Source organism: Oncorhynchus clarkii, chromosome 15, assembly GCF_045791955.1.
Source record: "Oncorhynchus clarkii lewisi isolate Uvic-CL-2024 chromosome 15, UVic_Ocla_1.0, whole genome shotgun sequence".
Taxonomy (NCBI): domain Eukaryota; kingdom Metazoa; phylum Chordata; class Actinopteri; order Salmoniformes; family Salmonidae; genus Oncorhynchus; species Oncorhynchus clarkii.
In genome coordinates, this window is record NC_092161.1 from 29,676,633 (window position 1) to 29,695,684 (window position 19,052).

General features: G+C 43.3%; 1 protein-coding gene across 1 annotated transcript; it reads right to left on the reverse strand.

Annotated features, from left to right (window-relative positions):
• Window positions 1-210: 210 nt before the first annotated feature.
• LOC139367181 (EMILIN-2-like) lies at window positions 211-18,705 on the reverse strand. Its single transcript, XM_071105324.1, has 9 exons — window positions 18,197-18,705; window positions 17,630-17,755; window positions 16,147-16,334; window positions 13,790-15,925; window positions 4,458-4,676; window positions 3,454-3,504; window positions 3,319-3,372; window positions 1,377-1,493; window positions 211-1,169 (listed from the first exon to the last, which is right to left on the reverse strand). The coding sequence occupies exons 1-9, from the start codon at window positions 18,244-18,246 to the stop codon at window positions 832-834; spliced, it is 3,279 nt and encodes a 1,092-aa protein (XP_070961425.1). The 5' UTR covers window positions 18,247-18,705; the 3' UTR covers window positions 211-831.
• Window positions 18,706-19,052: the final 347 nt, after the last annotated feature.

The following is a 19,052-nucleotide window of genomic DNA, read 5'->3' on the forward strand; positions in this document are numbered from 1 at the left end:
TGTCCAGTATGAAGGAAGTTAAGATTTAGTGATGCGGACCAATGCTAACTAGCGTTAGCACAATCAATGGAAATCTATGGGTACATGCTAGCATGCTAATTGCCAAAATCCCAAAGTATCCCTTTAACCATTCTATCATACATTTATAGTGATACTATTAATTAACAATAGGCCTATATAATAAAACAATAGTTAATAAACACTCATGGCCACTGTTTAGACAAAGCTTTTATTACTGGTACCAGGGGCAGAATTGAAGTTCTCTGATTCAAAACAGTTCATTTTCAGGCATTGTTCCTAAAGAACATTGTGACTCACTGGGAGGTGATGAAATACAAAGATCTTTCAAAACAACTGTGCTCGTTTTGAAGTTCTGCATCCCTTGTCAGGTAGGAAAAGGACCAGTCTATTTGTTTAACAGTAGTTCCGCTTACAATGCTATGTACAATTGATAGTCCTCAATAAAAATAGTCATTTGAAAATACCTAAAATTACACAGGTTTAAAATAAATGGTACAACAAATGTAAACAAATTGAACACACACATCAACACAAGCATACATTCAAAGATGTAATTTTAAAAAATGTTGCATTTAGAATATAATCACTAAATATGAATACTCCATGAATTGCAGTAGCCAGCCCCGTTCCCTCCATAACGATCTTATGATAAAATATTTGATACACATTTATTTTTGTATGAAAGCTCTGTCATAAGATTGCTTTAAAGTACCATCATGAGTTACTACAATACCTGTAAGGCATACCCACATCTAAAGTAGAACTAGTGTTTTAAGGTTGGAGCTTTATAATGCTACTCATTGGTGGGGGTTATCTTTTTGAGGAGGTGGGGTAGAGAAGCACGGCGCTAAACGTCGAGAGGACCTCTGTGTTCTCTGAGATAGCAAGTTTGCCTGCGGTCATGACTAAACCTGCCCTGTCCCCACGCTTCAGAGTGAGAACCAGGCTCAGGGAGGCTGAGCCTCCGCAGTCACAGCTACTGGAGCTAGCCCCACCTCCGCCACCATTAGCAGGAAGGTAACCAGCCGTGTCCAGCCTCTGGATGCTGTGGTTGGACACAGAGAGCACTGCCTCCACCCTGGCACCTCTCTGGGCTGTCAGCACAGCAGTCAGCAGGTAATGGCCCTCCATGGGAACATTGAAGATGCCTGGAAGAGTAGGAAGAAATAAGGGAGGGCGAATATTAAAGAGGGAACATCAGTCAACGACAAGGGGGCACTCATGTTAGCTGCATGAGGGACATACAAAAGTTGACAAATCTTGCACTTACAGTCTTGCTTATTTGGGTAGGTTGCGGTTTACATTTAGGTTAGTGTGGTATCTGTGTGTGATTGGGACAGTGTTGTAGTAGTTACCTGTGTGAGGGTCGTAGTGTCCTCCATCATTCACCAACACCTTGTTGAAGCGGATGATGCCCACCTCACCAGGGAAGGGCAGGAGGTTGAGACCAGCTGAGAAGGACACCCGCTCACCTGACACACAGAGATACAGGGTTAAAGTTCAACCCTAAGTGTCTTCAGAAAGTATTCATACCCCTTGACTTTTTCCAACGTGTTACAGCCTGAATTTAAAATGTATTACATTGAGATTGTTTGTCACTGCCCTATACAAACAATACCCCTTGTCAAAGTGGAATTATGTTTTTCATTTTTTTTTGCAAATTACATAAAATGCAAAGCTAAAATGTATTGAGTCAATAAGTATTCAACCCCTTTTGTTATGGCAAGCCTAAATAAGTTATGTAATAAGTTCCATGGACTCACTGTGTGTGCAATAATAGCGTTTAACATGATTTTTGAATGACTACCTCATCTCTGTAACCCACACATACAATTATCTGTAAGGTCCCTCAGTCCAACACTGAATTTCAAACACAGATTCAACCACAAAGACCAGGGAGGTTTTCCAATGCCTTGCAATGAATGGCACCGATTTGGTAGATGGGTATAAAAAAAATAAAAAGCAGCCATTCAATATCTCTTTGAGCATGGTGAAGTTATTAGTTACACTGTGTATCAATACACCCAGTCACTACAAAGATACAGGCGGCTTTCCAAACTCAGTTGCAGGATAGTAAGGAAACCGCTCAGGGAATTCACCATGAGGCCAATGATGACTTTAAAACAGTTAGAGTTTAACAGCTGTGATGATGGAAGAAAACTGAGGATGGATCAATAACATTGACAGAGTAAAAAGAAGGGAGCCTGTACAGAATACAAATATTCCAAAACATGCATTCTGTTTGCAACAAGGCACTAAAATGGCGCAGCGGTCTAAGGCACTACAACTCCGTGCTTGAGGCGTCACTACAGACACCCTGGTCTGAATCCAGGCTGTATCACAACCGGCCATGATTGGGAGTCCCATAGGGCGGCGCACAATTGGCCAAGCGTCGTCCGGGTTTGGCTGGTGTAGGCCGTCAATGTAAATAAGAATTTGTTCTTAACTGACTTGCCTAGTTAAATTTAAAAAAGGTTATTTTGTCCTGAGTACAAAGTGTTATGTTTGGAGCAAATCCAATACAGCGAATAACTGAGTACCACTCTCCATATTTTTAAGCATTGTGGTGGCTGCATCATGTTATGCTTGTAATCGTTTTTCAGGATAAAAAATAAACGTAATGGAGCTAAGCATAGGCAAAATCCTTGAGGAAAACCTGGTTCAGTCTGCTTTCCACCAGACAATAGGAGATGAATTCACCTTTCAGTAGGACAATAGCCTAAAACACAAGGCCAAATCTACACTAGAGTTGCTTACCAAGAAGACAGTGAATGTTCCTGAGTGGCCGAGTTACAGTTTTGACTTAAATCTGCTTGAAAAGCTATGGCAAGACCTGAAAATGGTTGTCTAGCAATGACAGAGGTTGAAGAAATGTTGCACAATCCAGTGGAAAGCTCCTAGAGACTTACCCAGTAAGATTCACAACTGTAATCGCTGCCAAAGGTGATTGATTATAACATGTATTGACTCAGGGATGTGAATACTGATTTTATCAAGATATATTTTATTTATTTTTTGTGAATTTTGTAAAAATGTTCCTTTCGCTTTGACAAAAACATGTCAATTAAATCCATTTGAATCCCACTTTGTAACAACAAAATGTGGAAAAAGTCAAGGGGTGTGAATACTTTCTAAAGGAACTGTAAGTCACATTGACACAGCTTGTCCCCAAATTTGGGACACACATTCTCACTGTCGTTTAAAAATAAAAGTGTTTATTAGGACATACAGTAACTCTTGTCCATAACTGACTGGAATACTACTGCTTTAATCTTAAGAGACTGCTAAATATCTTACCTGTTAAAGTTAAATACGGTTTGTGCAATGACGGTCTCAGGGGAATGTGGGCAACTGTTGAAAGAGGTTCATTTTCAGAAGACTCACAATTTTATATTCATAGTAAATGAAATCAAATGAGTCAATATCACTTACCAGAAATAACTGGCATATTAGGCTTTAAAGACCCTTTAGAGGGTGGGGAAGCTGTAAAATAATCAAGATATATTTCATGAGGTTTTGAAAGAAGGTCATTCATCTTGCAAACATACACTACCTTTCAAAAGTTTGGGGTCACTTAGAAATGTCCTTGTTTTTGAAAGAAAATCATTTTTTTGGTCCAATAAAATCAGAAATACAGTATAGACATTGTTAATGTTGTAAATTACTATTGTAGCTGGAAACGGCAGATTGTTTTAATGAAATATCTACATAGGCGTACAGAGGCCCATTATCAGCAACCATCACTCCTGTGTTCCAATGGCACGTTGTGTTAGCTAATCCAAGTTTATCATTTTAAAAGGCTAATTGATCATTAGAAAACCCTTTTGCAATTATGTTAGCACAGCTGAAAACTGTTGTTCTGATTTAAAGAAGCAATAAAACTGGCCTTTTTAGACTAGTTGAGTATCTGGAGCATCAGCATTTGTGGGTTTGATTACAGGCTCAAAATGGCCAGAAACAAAGAACTTTCTTCTGAAAATCGTCAGTCTATTCTTGTTCTGAGAAATGAAGGCTATTCCAAATGAGAAACTGCCAAGAAACTGAAGATCTGGGACAATGCGGTGTACTACTCCCTTTGCAGAACAGCCAAACTGGCTCTAACCAGAATAGAAAGAGGAGTGGGAGGCCCCGGTGCACAACTGAGCAAGTGGACAAGTACATTAGTGTCTAGTTTGAGAAACAGACACCTCACAAGTTCTCAACTGGCAGCTTCATTAAATAAAGTCTAAATGTTTGAATCTACACTGTATTTGTGATCAATTTGATGTTGTTTTAACGGGCAAACAAATGTGCTTTTCTTTAAAAAATATGGACATTTCTAAGTGACTCCAAACTTTTGAACGGTAGTGTACCTACTTGCGTGTGTGTAGGTGTGCACATGCATTTGTATTCTGTACGTGTTTTTAGCCCCTCTCCCAGCTACCCCTATATCTCACCTGGGGCTCCAGCGAAGCCCTTGATGGGGGTCATGCTGCCGTCAGCCCCCTTGGGCGGTTTGGAAGAGATCATGATTCCGGGGGCTCCTGCCTCCCCAGTCTCTATCATATGTGGTGGTAGGGCCCCGTCTGGTATTGGCCCAATGGGCAGGACAGGGCTCTGAGGGACAGGCTTGGTCTCAGTGGGATTACCAGACTCCTCCACACCTCCATGAACGCCTGAAAAGGGGGTAATGACAAGCCAGGGGATAAAGAAAGGTTGAAGGATAGAGCGAGGGATAAAACCCCGGACCAGTTGTGGAGAGGTCAACATGTGTTAACAAACCAGCTGGTGCCGTGACGACTCCTGACACTGACAGACAGTTGGACTCTACCAGTCTCACTTCCCCTTGTGGCAGCGTTAAGTTAGGGCCCAAAAACTACAATGAAGAAAAATTGTCTGGTCAAAAGAGAGACATCGGAGAATTCCTTTCAGACATTAAGGTCAAGCTTGCATTACTCTTAAACATGCTTTGTGCTTCTCGAGTGAAATCTTTCACTTCACTTCCCAGTAAAGTCAACCTCCCAGTAAAGTCATTCTCCCAGTTAAAGCTGGTTTGTGGGAACTCACATTGAGTATGCAAGATTTGGTTAGGGGGCGGGGACCCCACCCACCTTGCGGGCAAAACATTTTAGTGGCCACCCTCTCTTGGCGGCAGTAGGGCAATTTTTTTTGTTGTTGTTGCAGAAATTCCTTCTTGACCATGTGAACTTTCATGTGCCTTAATTACAAACTTGTATTGGATCTGTAAATATGAATATAAAATTTAGCCAAGGAGAAAGCACTGAGCTACAGTGCCTTCTGAATGTTTTCAACCCCCTTCACTTTTTCCACATTTTGATTAATTACAAAGTGGAATTAAAATGGATTCTATTGTCATTTATTGGCAACGATCTAGACAAAATATGACTTTCAAGTCTTGCCATAGATTGTCAAGCCAAAACTGTAACTAGGCCACTCGGGAACATTCAATGTCGTCTTGGTAAGCAACTCCATCCAAAGCCTAATTAATAACTTCACCATGCTCAAAGGGATATTCAGTGTCTGCTTTTTTATTTTTATCCATCTACCAATCGGTGCCCTTCTTTGCGAGGCATTGGAAAACCTCCCTGGCTTGAAAGTCACTACTCGACTGAGAGACCTTAAAGATAATTGTACAGTATGTGTGGGGTAAGGGGTGGGACAGTCGTTCAAAAATAATGTTTACCACTATTATTCCATGCAATTTATTTGATTTGTTCAGCAAATGTTTTACTCCTGAATGTATTTAGGCTTGCCATAACAAAAGGGGTTATTGACTCAAGACATTTCAGCTTTTCATTTTTAATTCATTTGTATTATTACGGGATGTTGTATGTAGATTTAGTGAAACAAAATCGCAATTTAAAGTATTTTAAATTCAGGCTGTAACACAAAATGTGGAAAAAGTCAAGGGGATTGAATACTTTCAACTCATTGAAAGACAGGATTATGGATGGGGTTGACCATGCGTTTACATGTTCATTCTTAAAGTGATGGGTGGCGCTAAGGCTTAAGAGGGTGTGAACTATGCTGAATGGGTGTAAACCAAAAATATTCAAATTTCACTTAAATTTGACATAAGCCCCCATAGAGCAATCTGGTCACATATCTGAGTGAGAGTTTCCAACTAAATCATAGGTGTACCCTGGAGGTCAGGCCCCCTGGGCACATGCCTGGTCAGTAATTAATCATGATTACAAGTTTTAGATAGCTGGCTAGACTAAATTACCTAGCAAAAATAAAAAAATATAACTGTTTTTTGGTTGTAATGGCTTGTGAGTTTTTTCTTATTGGCCCATTTCCTGTGTACTTTTTAGCTATAGTACATGACCTATTACACATTTTGGGGGAATTTCACTCTCTACCCTGAGTATTTTTAAGGTTTATTAGATGGGAATGATGGTGAGATAAATAGGTGGGAGACGCAGTATACAGTGATTAAACCCTGGTGTCCAGTGGGGAGGCAGTATGTTCTGTATGGGAGTGTTTCCCACTCAACACGGCTCTGCTCTCTCTTTCACCTTATTACTGTACTTTCTCTTGTCATTTTACACGAAAGAACAGTTATTATATAGAATGGTTCTTAATACGCCTGAGAGATTCTAATTGTCATCAAACAGTGAGTAATTCCCTGTCATCAGTGACCTAAACAGCACACCGCAGACACATCCACTGTGACAGGAGTCAAATGTTTGTGCATTCCTGACAGCCAGAGCTGAGATGACTAAAACAAACTACACATGAGTTTATCAGCTAATCATTAACCCTCTCAACATTGTTCTGGGGTGAAGTTTCCCCTTAGGTACAGATCTAGGATCATTTTCCCTTCCCACAATCCTAACCTGAACCGTTAGTGGGGAATATGCAAAACGGACCCAAGATCAGTGTGTCTAGGCAGGGGCAACGTCGCCCTACTCCTCATTATTCTCCTGAGCAGTCAATGAGATAACAGGCAACAGGTCCAAACTCTGTCTTCAGAGGGATTAAGCTGTACATGAAAGGCATACCTGCATACCAGGCAGCCTATCCCCCACCTCAGGCAACAGAGGTCAGTCGCTATAAAAGCCAGAACAACATGGTCTGGCTATTAAAACATTTATCTAGGATCAGCTTACCCTCCCCCAATCCCAACCTTAACCATTAGTGGGGGGGTAAATGCTAAACTGACCCCGAATCAGTGTCTAGAGGCAACATCACCCTACTCCCTAATAAACACTACACAGAGAGGGGACTAGAAGCAATCTGTAAAATACCACAGGAAGGAAGACTTGAGGCGGATTTTGTACATGTGTGTGTAATTTAGTGTGTGTGTGTGTGTTTAGTTTAGTTTGATTATGTGTAGCAGTCGGTTGGGCCTTGATGATTCTGACTGAAAGCCAATCTCAGCCTAAATCGCAGGGTAATGATTAAAGGATGGAGCTCTAACGTGTGCATGCACTATGATTAAAGACGTGGATGTAAACAATTGCAGCTGGGGGCCCCTGGCTTTAACTGTCGACCTGGAGGGAGTGTTACAGTGTATCCAAGAAATCCTACAGTCATATATATGCCATTTAGCAGACACTTTTATCCAAAGCGATTTACAGTCATGCATCCCGGGAATCGAACCCACCAACCCTGGTGTTACAAGTGCCATGCTCTACCAACTGAGCTAGAAAAGACCACAGACTTACAGCCAGCCATTCCCTCCACCAGTCTGAGGATATATAAGAATCCCTGTGATATCCTATGTTCCGTACCACATCAGTTTAGTCTACTTTCAGGGGGAAAAAAGACAATTGAATATCTTCATATGAAGAAGAAAAAATATATATGCATTTTTTTTTTTTAACTCTGTCGGGGTCTCAACTTACGCCTGAGATGGAATAGAGTTGGAATAGCAGAAAACACAAGGTGCAATTTCTCCTATGTCAGTCACTGATAGTCTGTCAATTCTATGCCAGCTAACATTTTCTAGAATGCCAAGTTAGTTTAGTGGCCAGCTATCATGGTCAAATTACCGGCCATGGGGCCCCCATTGATTTTGTCAGTCTCACTCAGACACCGTATTAAAAACGGCAATCATTATCCCTATAACACATGGCAAAATGTGTAGAATTGCAGGAAATTAACTCTAAAACTAGATGTTATGGATGTGGGTACGCAGACCCGCAAGAAACTGTGGCCCCTCGATGAGTTCAGATTTTTTGGGGCCCCCACCCCCATCAAAATCAAAAAAAGGGCTAGATGGTGGTTTTAGCAAGAGAATAAAGTGACATGCTTTATTGCAGTGGGAGCTCAGAGATTGTCTGTGCTGTGCATCATCAGGTCCTAGCTTGTCTCTGGACTATCTACCTTTGGCCAAAGCACATAGGAACCTGGTCCCCACTATAATGGGGATTAGTGCACCATTTGGAACACTTGCCGTCCTGCCAGGGTTATCACGCTTGGCCTGTGTGTCTGTAACCCTTCAACCTTGGTTATCTGTCAGAGGGTCATTGACCTGAACAATATGGCCACTGAGGCAGTGGAAGAGGCAGAAAAGCATGCTAGCTTCTCTCTGTACTGCGCATAACTGAACTCTTAAGTGTTGTGTTGTCTGGACTTTCAGCAATGAAGAGTTAACAAGGGTGAGTATATTGCATGTGTGGTTCTCACAGGCAAACATGGGCATGCACACACGTACACACACAATGCTAATCTCTGGGGAGTGATTGATAGGCTCAGGGGACACCACATTAGCCGCTTGGTTGTGACTAATGGTTTGGGAAATTGCCCTAATTAAACTACACTTCTGATTAACCGAACAAAACATATTTTTCCCGAGCACAGGTGGATAGTCTGGCCCTGTAAAATATTGACAATAGGGGCGATTTCATGCCAGCATAGCCTGAAAATATTTGTCGTATCTCAGATTGTTTTGGCAATTTTCACATCGAAACTTAATTGGGAGGAAGCATGTTTGACACGCTTTTTAAATTTACATCACAAATGATTTGAGAATACCATGATGAAAGTGGCCATTTTAGACCCTTTTAGAACTATACATGCCTCCTGTAAGATCCTATTATCCGTACATGATACAGACAACATCTTGGTGTTATTATACTCCTAATAGTGTGCTCTAACAATTCATCATTATTTTTGTCTTAAATGGCTTGTGATACAACTGTAAAAAGCATGTCAAACATCCTTCCTCCCAGGGAAGTTTCTATGTGAGAAATGCTAGAATAATCGGAGATACCAAAATAATGTTCCAGCTACACTGGCGTGGAATCTCCCGGTAGAGCACCACACCAGTGAACACAAACATAAATACACCAGACAAATCTGTTAGCAGTTTTAGACTTTAGATTTTCAGGCCGATCTTCAAGCCAAGCTAAATCTGGCGCTTGTCAAGCCGGGAGTGTCAGTCATTGAGCAGCCAAACACCATTTTAGGAAAATCTGATGTTTCCTTTCAGCAATCAATATATCTATTATCTAAACCATTGAGGAAAGTTGAGGGTCCCAATTCATGTCCCGCCCATTCAGCTCTTACTCAGTCTCTGAGTTTAGGAGGAAGGGTGTGTATGACGTCATGGCAGTACATGTGGCTCAGGGGATAGTCTTGACTGTGTCTGCGTCCCAAATGGCACCTTATTCCTTATGTAAGTGCCCTACTTTTGACCAGTGTCCATAGGGCTCCCCATAAGGCTCTGGTCAAAAGTAGCGCACTATATACGGGATAAGGTTCCATTTGGGATGCAGACTGTGTTTATTTAAAGAGAGACTGGGCCAGGCCAGTGTGTTAAACATATTCAACAAAACCAGAGAAAGAGGAGGCAGGGGGATATGGAGAAAGAGAGAGGGAAAATAAGGGCACTGAGGGGGAAGAGTAAGGTTGAAGGAGGGTGTGATGTCATGTCAACCCAGTAGCGCCTGGTCTGAACCCGGTCCACTCTGCTCTCGAATAACAAACCTTCTTCTTGGTTCCTATAAGTGGACAATTGATAAGCCAGTGACAGAGGTCCCTATAAATGGACAGCACTTTCCACTTCCTGATAAGTAGCGATAGTCCGCTGTGCACGCTAAAGACCAGTCCAGGACAAAAGAGGAGCCATGAGCCAAGTATGAGCCAATGATATCCCAATGTGATCCATGGTAAAGCAGCATCCAGTCAGGAACATATGACAAGCGAAATGCCCTCTAAGGGCAAACATTGAAACATTCCAGCTGATAGAATAATGATTTTAAATATAAGTTATTACTATAATAACAAGTGAATGGCAGGGTACTGACACTTAATTTCTCAGAGTCTCCGAGTGCATGCTTCGCACACGGGTTGAAACAGTGACTCCGATCCAAAGTCTCTCCTTGTGGCTTCACAGCCAGGATCAGGCCCCTTCCCCATTGGACTCCCAGACCAGAACATGCAGAGCTGCTCTGTAAACCAGTGAGTCATACAGAGCTGGATTCAGAAGAAGAGACGCAACCCTCATAAATGTTATGGAGTGTGCTTCCAGCTCCCTTATTCCCAGCTGTGGACCTCATCGGAGTCCGGTTGAGTTCGCCTGGACCCATGTTTACAAAGAGCCCATGTTTACACTAGTTATCTGCATTGACCATGGATATGGGGGTTCTGAACTCTCAGATGACCATGAAACAGCAAGGCTAGTCTTAACAAAAATATAGTTATTACAGAGTATAGGTCTTTACGGGTTCCAAAAAGTTGAACCCGGACAGACCCGAGGGCAATCAGACCAGATTGGACCAGTGACAAATAAATTACATTTATCAGCCAAGTTGCTCTTCTGGTTAATGAATAGGTCTTTTATATGTTGTCTAAACCTTCTATAAGTCAATAAAATGCACCTTATTAGCGTACAATAAACATGCAGAGCTGTGGTCACATAGAATCAAACAGGAACCAAACTAGACCAGAGGGACAAAATAGAATGTTGGGCCCGGGTCGGGTATATCGGTTCCAACTGGACCTGTCAAGACCTTTACTACAGAGATAAGGAGCCCGCCTACACACGTTAATAATCCCTTAAAGTCCAAGCATTGCTCGAACACAAACTATTTAAAATAACCATGTGTGTTCAATCAGTGCTGCCTCTGAGTCAAAACCCAGGGAGATTGAAATCCAGCTTCCCGTTGCCCTTAGTTCTCACAAAGAACCTAGCTAGGTTTACATTCAATTTGCGACAGATTTTCATGAAAATATTCTAAAACGAGCACAAAACAATATGTACATTTTCCCACCAGGGGTGTTTCCATCAAACTGGCTAGTTGCGGATAAAAAGCTGTGCGTCATGACGTAACGCACATAGAAAGCACTTAGTCATCTAACTTTTTATTTTTAAATAATAATAATAAAGTTCTATGTGTTTCCATCCTGTTTTTATCTCTGTCGATGGTTTTGGCACAAAGTCTGTGATAAACAACGAGGGGTCGGCGGGGAGGGGCACATAGATTTTGTAGTAATGTTCCAATCACTCAAATATCACATTAATACACGTTAGACATGGCAAAATGTATATAATTGCAAGACAATTAGCTTTAGAATTGCAAAATGTTCTCTGCACCCCATGACAAAATTTGTAAAATTGCAGGAAATACACTGTAAATACACCTTCTAAATGTTTCTCTCTGCCACCAAGAGGGTGTGAACAGTTTGTGTCATGAACAGTGCTTGTACCAATAGAAATAGATGTGGTGGCAGGGGATGTAAAGTTTACCAACAAATTTGCTATTTCCATCAGGCCTGTCGTGACATTTTTTGTCCGACGTACATAAAAAGGTTGGATGGAAACCTGGTTAGAGACATACACTAACAGGTCCTACATTAAATACACATTACTAGGCACGATTTAAATCAACAACCTTAAGCAACCCAAATGGGCTCCAGCTGCAGCTCTGAGATTTATCTTACTAGCACCATTTGATTGTAATTTCCAATTTGTGCTACTGGAACACCTTGATGATATATACTGTGGTGTAACCAGTATGAAACTAACTTAGCAGGAGAGCACTGACGTGGGGGAAGTGTAGGTTTAAGAACAAATGAGAGGTATAACCTGGATAATTGGAATAATCATGCATATTTTAAGCAAGCAAAGTGGTCAATCTTATTTCATCTTTAGCCTAATAAACTGTGTATGATTTTCTAAGTTGTAGTGGTAGGAAAACAAAGCATCGCGACTGCAAGTTTACTTCGACATGATGGTTATTGTGACTCCTGTTTGCCACATCTTCAATTTAAGCCTAGAAGACGGTGTGTGCCCTCAGACATGGAGGGAGGCAAAGGTCATTCCACTACCCCAGAGTATCAGAGCACACTATTCTATGTTAAAACAGCCAACCAATCAGCCTGTTACAAATTTTGGGAAAACAAGTTATTTTACAGAAGACAAGTTAACAACAGACTTTCAACATGCTTATAAAGAAGGGCACTCCACATGCCTGGCACTGACACAAATGACTGATGATTGGCTGAAAGAAATTGATAGTAAGAAGACTGTGGGAGCTGTTTTGTTAGACCTCAGTGCCGCTTTTGATTTAATTGATCATAACCTATTGCTGAAAAAACGTAGGTGTTTGCATTGTCTGCCTTATTATGGATTGAGAGTTACCTATTTAATAGAACACAGAGGGTGTTCGTTAATGGAAGCCTCTCTCATGCAAATTCGGTAGAGTGTGGTGTACCGCAGGGCAGCCAACTAGGGCCATTATTGTTTTCTGTTTTTAAAGTGACCTTCCACTGACTTTGAATAAAGCCTGTGTGTCCGTGTATGCTGACTACTCAACAGTATACACGTCGGCTGCAACAGTAAAATAACTGACACCCTTAACATAGAGCTCCAGTCAGATTTAGAATGGGTAACTAAGCAATAGGCTGGTGCGAAATATCAAAAAAACAAAAAACATAATTTTTGGGACAAATCACTCACTCAACGCTTAACCTCATTTAGATCTATTATTGAATGTGGCTTTTGAGCAAGTTGAAGAGACTAAACTTCTGGAGTGTAACCCTAGATAGCAAGCAGTCATGGTCAAAACATATATACTCAATGGTTGCCAAAATGGAAAGAGGTCTGTCCATGATAGGGCGTTGCTCTACCTTCTAGCCATCTCAGTCGACTAGACAGTTTCTATGGGCCCTAGTTTTGTCACACCTGCCCAGCCTTGTGGTCATCTGTGGCAAAGATGGACATAGTCAAATTGCAGTTTGTCCAGAACAAAGCAGCACGTATCGCACTTAGATGTACATGGAGGGAAAGCGTCATTAACATCCATGTCAGATTTCCTGGCTCAAAGTTGAGGAGAGACTATTGGTCTTTGTGCAAGGTATTGATGTGTTAAAGGTACTGTCTGTTCATGCAGTTGGCACACAGTTTGGACACGGCATGCAACCAGAGGACATGCAACCAGAGGTCTCTTCCCAGTTCCCAGGTCCAGAACAGAGGCTGGGGAATGCACAGTATAAAATAGAGCCATGACTACATGGAACTCTGCCATCCCAGGTAACTCAAGCTAGCAATAAAACCAGTTTTTAAAAAAACTGATTAAAGAACACCTTACTGCACAATGGGGACTGTGAAGAGACACATCCATTTTATTTTTCTTGTTTTGTAATTTGCACTGCATTATACCTAGATAATGTGTGTATGTACTGATATGTAGGCTGTGTGTGACGTTTTAAATGTATTTCAGTACTTGACTAATAATGTTCTGTGCTTAGTAAAATGTCATGTTTCAGCGGCTAATGGGGATCTTAATAAATACCAAATCTCTGTGTCAAGTCTTACCAGTGTTCTCAGGACTGGTGGTTAGATGATGGAGGTCCTGGGTGATGACTGAGAAGTGGTCCTGGAGGTTCTGATATGTTCCCTTCAATCCTTCGATGTCCTTGGTGTGGGCAAGCAGGGTGTTGTTGATCTCGCTGACACAGTTCCACAGGCCGGTCACGTGCTTGTTCAGCCCCTCTTTGATCCTGTGCAAGCTGCTGGAGATGGGCTCCAGCCTGCTGCACATGTTATCCAAGCTGGCAACCCGGCCATCTACAGTTTTAACGTCCAGAGCTACACCCTCGGTCCTGTTCCTGCAGTGATCTGCCTCGGACCTCACCTTCTGTCCCAGTTCCTCCAGCCGGGCCCTTAGCTCCTCTCTCTGGGCCAGGTGGAGCTCCTGCAGGTCCCTGGCATCATGGGCCGGCCCCACGCTGCTCTGGCAACAGGTGTTCAGTTGCTGGAGCTCCAGGGACTGCCGGCTGAGAGATACACCCAGGGCCGATAGAGAGCCCTCTTGTCCTCCAATACGCTCGCTGACAGCTCCCAGCTTTCCCCGCACATCTTTAAGATGAGCACTGAGAGAGACACCAAAGTCTGACAGAGAGCCTTCCTGCACTCCAATACGCCCACTGAGAGCTTCAAGTGCTTCTTCCACACCTGCAAGACTGGCACTGTGGTTCAGAAGCTGCCCTTGGAGCTCCAGGGACAGCTGGCTAAGAGAGAGCCCCAGGGCTGACAGGAAGCCCTCCTGTCCTCCCATACGTCCTTTCAGAGCCCATAGCTCTTCCTGCGTATCTGTAAGACTGGCGGTATGGTTCAGGAGCTGCCCTTGGACAAACTCCTCCATGTCTCCAAGACTAGCTGAGTGGCCTTTCATGCTAGACTGCATGGTGTCTAGGCTAGTTTTGTAGACCTGGAGGTTATTTTGAATGCTCTCTATGGCCAGTTGGTCAGACTTGCACTCTGTAGAGCACAGCTGGTCAAGGGCATTGAATCTGTCCTCCAGAGCCTGAACGCTGGTCTTGTGAGAGGTCACCTCACCCGGCAGTGCCTCCAGCCCAGCCTGAGGCCTAGATAGGGGGCTGCTTATCTCCACCAGTAGACTGGTTACCCGGTCCTCCATGGAGCTCATCCTGTCCTCAATGGCCTTCTTCAGGTTTGTAGCCCCCTCTGCCCACTCTCTCCTCAGCTTCTCTTCTAGGAAGAGGCTGTGCACTTCCACGCTCCTCTCTGACATGTTTAGATGGGCCTCCAGCTCTTCCACATGGGGCAGGAGTTGGTCAGGCTCGGGCTTCTTCTCTAGGCTGGACTGGAGTCTTGGCTGGGCCCCAGAGGCCCGGAACAGCTCCTTCTGCAGCTCCTGCAGACCTGGTGGGGTTCCGTCTCCCCTAAGCAGACCAGGCAGCTCATTCTTGAGGTCCTGGATCTCCTTGCGGAGGTCCATCTCCTTGGACTCGAGGAGCTCAGTCAGGCTGAGGTAGCTGTTCTCCTGGAACTCAGACTGCTCCTGCACTGATAGAATCTTATAGTCACACGAGTTCTTCAAGTCCGACATCTTGATCTCCATGCCCTCCATCATCTCGTCCCTTAGGGCGTGAAACTTTGCATCCACGTAGGCACGCAGGGCCGCGTCATTGGCCAGGGGAGCCGGAGGGGGTGTGGCCAGAGGGGCCTGTGTGGCCTCCATTAGCAGACGTAGCTGTCCGTCATGGTGGTTGACCCTGGAATGGAGGTCATCCAGGGTGTTGCTCTTGGTGTTGAGGGTGTCTGTGAGGTTGTTGATCTTGTTTGTGAACTCGTCCATGTCCACCATTTTGTACTCCTTTTCCATGGAGAGGTCCTGCAGAAGCATGCTCTGCTGCTCGCCACGCACGCTTTCCGGCTGCCGCAAGTTGTTGAGCAGCGTGACCAGCATCTTGCTGGCGTCCTCCTGCAGATCCACCCTCAGGTTGGCAGACAGGCTGGTCATGGCTGCCTGCATGTCCAGGACCTGCTGTGACAGACGCTGCACCTCCTCCTCCATCTGCTGTGTCGTTTGACTCCCTCCCTGGCTCGCCACCTGGCCACTCACCCCCCCCTGGCCTGTCTGACCTCCTGGCTGCCCCTCTGCCCCCCAGGCGTGGCCACTCTGACCCCACGCCTGCTGCCCCGGACCTACAGAGGGAAAATCCAATGGTTAGGATGTCCTCTTTTCTACTAGGAAACCCATATTTATTATTGTGGGTTAAATCTATGCTTTACATTACTACAGTAGTAGAGTAGTGAAAAACATTCCTAAACTAATCATATGACCAGACTAGCATACTAGTTATGTATGGGTTGTGGGTCAGGTATGTGTCTCTAAAAGGTGAGGTTTGTTTAAGCAGCTCTCTTACCCTGTGTCTCTGCGATGTGTCCAGGGGCAGGAGGCGGGTTGGACCGAGGCCCCAGGACTGTCTGACGGAACGGGACACCTTTCAGGTCTTTGCAGTCATGACCCTGGTACCCTGGACAGCACCTCCACTCCAGCTCTGTCACCAGCTTATAGCCAACCTTATACATGGGGCGGAATTGGGTTCGATACCTGGAAAAAGGTAATATGGCAAAGAAAGAGATGACCTAAATGTGCATTCACATTTTCTATAATTTGGAGATTGTTTTGACTTTAAATTTGTCTAACCATATGACCATTGGGAACACAAGGTCAAAAGGAAAAACCCACAACAAGACAATCTAGCAATTATGTTCACAACATAAAACCCCCTCAATGTTATTCTCCACTGGGCTTCTGCTTTCAAAGTTTCAATGGACATTTCCTGAATGTGAGTAATGTGAGCAATGCTTTGCCAAGTTACCACTACGCTTGAGCAGTGACCCCTCTCGGGAGAGCAGTACAGGCCTTGGAATCCCAGCAATAAAGACCTGTTTATGACAACAGCCTCCAGATGGGCTAGCTAGCCAGTCACACTCCTAATGCATCATGCACCCCTTTTTAACTCTGCTTAATGTTTTCCACCATTTACACCCTGTCAAATGTGGAGCCACGCTTCGTCACTGGCCCCAGGACATGTTTCCCAACACGATGCTCAATAATAACCCATGAAAGCAGCCAACCCAGGGAGAAATGTGTCAGATGCCTCTGACTGGGGGGGGGGGGGGGGGGGGGGGGGGGGTGCAACTGTACCATGTGTGCCAATACAAAGCAGATGATTATTTACAGTTTAGCTAAATAAATAGATTTTTCATCATAGCTGCACAATCTTTAATTCCCCTCATCTTCCATAAGGCTCAATGGGATCACGGACATGTTTCTTGTCCCAGACAGTGACAAATAGACCATAACGGATCAGTCAATCAAACTCACTGGTTCGTCATAAACATCTAAATCACTTGCAGATGATCTGTCATAAATACGGAATAATCTGAGGATCTGAAAGGGTGAATGCAGATTACAGAAGATAATGGGACAGGTGTGCCAAGAGGATAATTACACCTACTCAGTGCTTGTGACCCTCTGCTGCTGTAGTGCAGTGATAAACTAGCCAATGGAGATCATGAATACAGTAGCCGACATTAACAGCTGACCAGTAATTTTCTTTGCTGATATTATAAAGCACTTTACACAAGTTTATTCGGAATGCCAATAAACAATGCAATCATGTGATGGTGTTTTAAATACTAGGCAGAGGATGGGACAATGGGCATGGATCCTAAACATTATTGGTTGATATGTGGAAGTATTCTTAACATTCAAAGTAATCAATAGTGTTCAAAGTCAACTTTCTTTAATGATGTTGAGTCACTGCTGTAACACCGCTCTCGAGACCAATAAAAATAGCAGCACCCCACCCTCTCGAGCGAGCCTCTTGGGCCACTTACATCACTTGTTGCGCGCAGTTGAGTTGATGCATCTGGCAAGGCGCAGACTCCGGCTGCACAAAGCTCTCGGTGCCACCCACGACCGCATAGCTCACGTTCTTCTGCACGACGTATGCACACCAGTTTCTGAAAAATTGAATTATTGAGTCACACAAAATGACGAAAACAATTCAGCCTATGAAAGAGGAATGGTGAAGTCCTTGAAGTAAAATAATCTAATCATTATATAGGCCTACCATAAATGTGTTGATTTCATTATTCTATTAAATTGCAGTGACATTTTTATTGAACTTTTTATTGTTGTTGCCATTGGCCTATTTTAAAAACAAATAACGTGTAAGCCCATAAGTATGTGCTTTTTTTGTTCTAATTTCAATGACAAATAAATCAATATATATTTCAGCATAGGCCTACAGTAACAATAAAAAGCCATAAAACATGTAAATACTCTAGACAATTTAGACTATTGGAGTCTCCAATAATATAACCATACATTATCAGTCAAATCTATAGACAAATGTCTCTGATTATACATACAGTACAAACAACTATGAAAACTTCACTCACTTATTCCTCTGTCGTTGTTCTGAGCCAGAGTATGCGCTTCCCTGGAACATGTTATACCGTGACGGCGTTCCATTGATCAATGGAAAGGTGAGCAATAAGGGAAATAAGGCACTTTTTAAGACGAATCCGGTGGGAATACAACGGAAAAAAGTAGACAAATATTAAACATGTAAGCATTGAGGTTAGACGTTTTGGTCCCTCTCCTAGCAGCAACTCGAAAGGCTGATAATACAAACTTTCTTCCAGGGTATAGCAGCCTGTGACGTGACGTTCGGGGTACAGCGAACCCCCTTCACCAGCGCTCCTCACTCCCAGAGAGTAAAATGCGCTCCCAGTAGAACAGTGATTAAATCCCGTTTCGTAGTTTCCTCACTCATCTGCTTCAGTTTGTATCGGAGATCATGTTCCCTGCTTTCTTGAAAAATACTTGAATGTGGTTGACTGCATGCATGCAACTCTAGTGACGAAGTCCCCAAAGGAACGCTTTCATATCCAGCCCACTGGATAATGCAATACAGTGCTTTACACCAGGTTTTCCCAAACTCGGTTCTGGACCCCCCGCTTTGCAAACATGTGAGTGTCAGACTAGCATCACTTTATTGTAAGTGATCTTGTAGCAAACATGTTTTACTGATATGCGTGTTTCATATGACCATCACCTTCAGATCGGCGGGGACACTGACTAAAGTACTACTCATATAAAACTTCGAACAAAACCTAAAGACACTTTTTAGAATATGCCAAATGATTGAGTGTGCATTGAAATGAGATCATAGTGTTATAGATACATTTGATTGAGTGTCATTTTAGACGTAAATTTAACCGAATAAAAAACGAGTTGGCGCACACCCAGAAA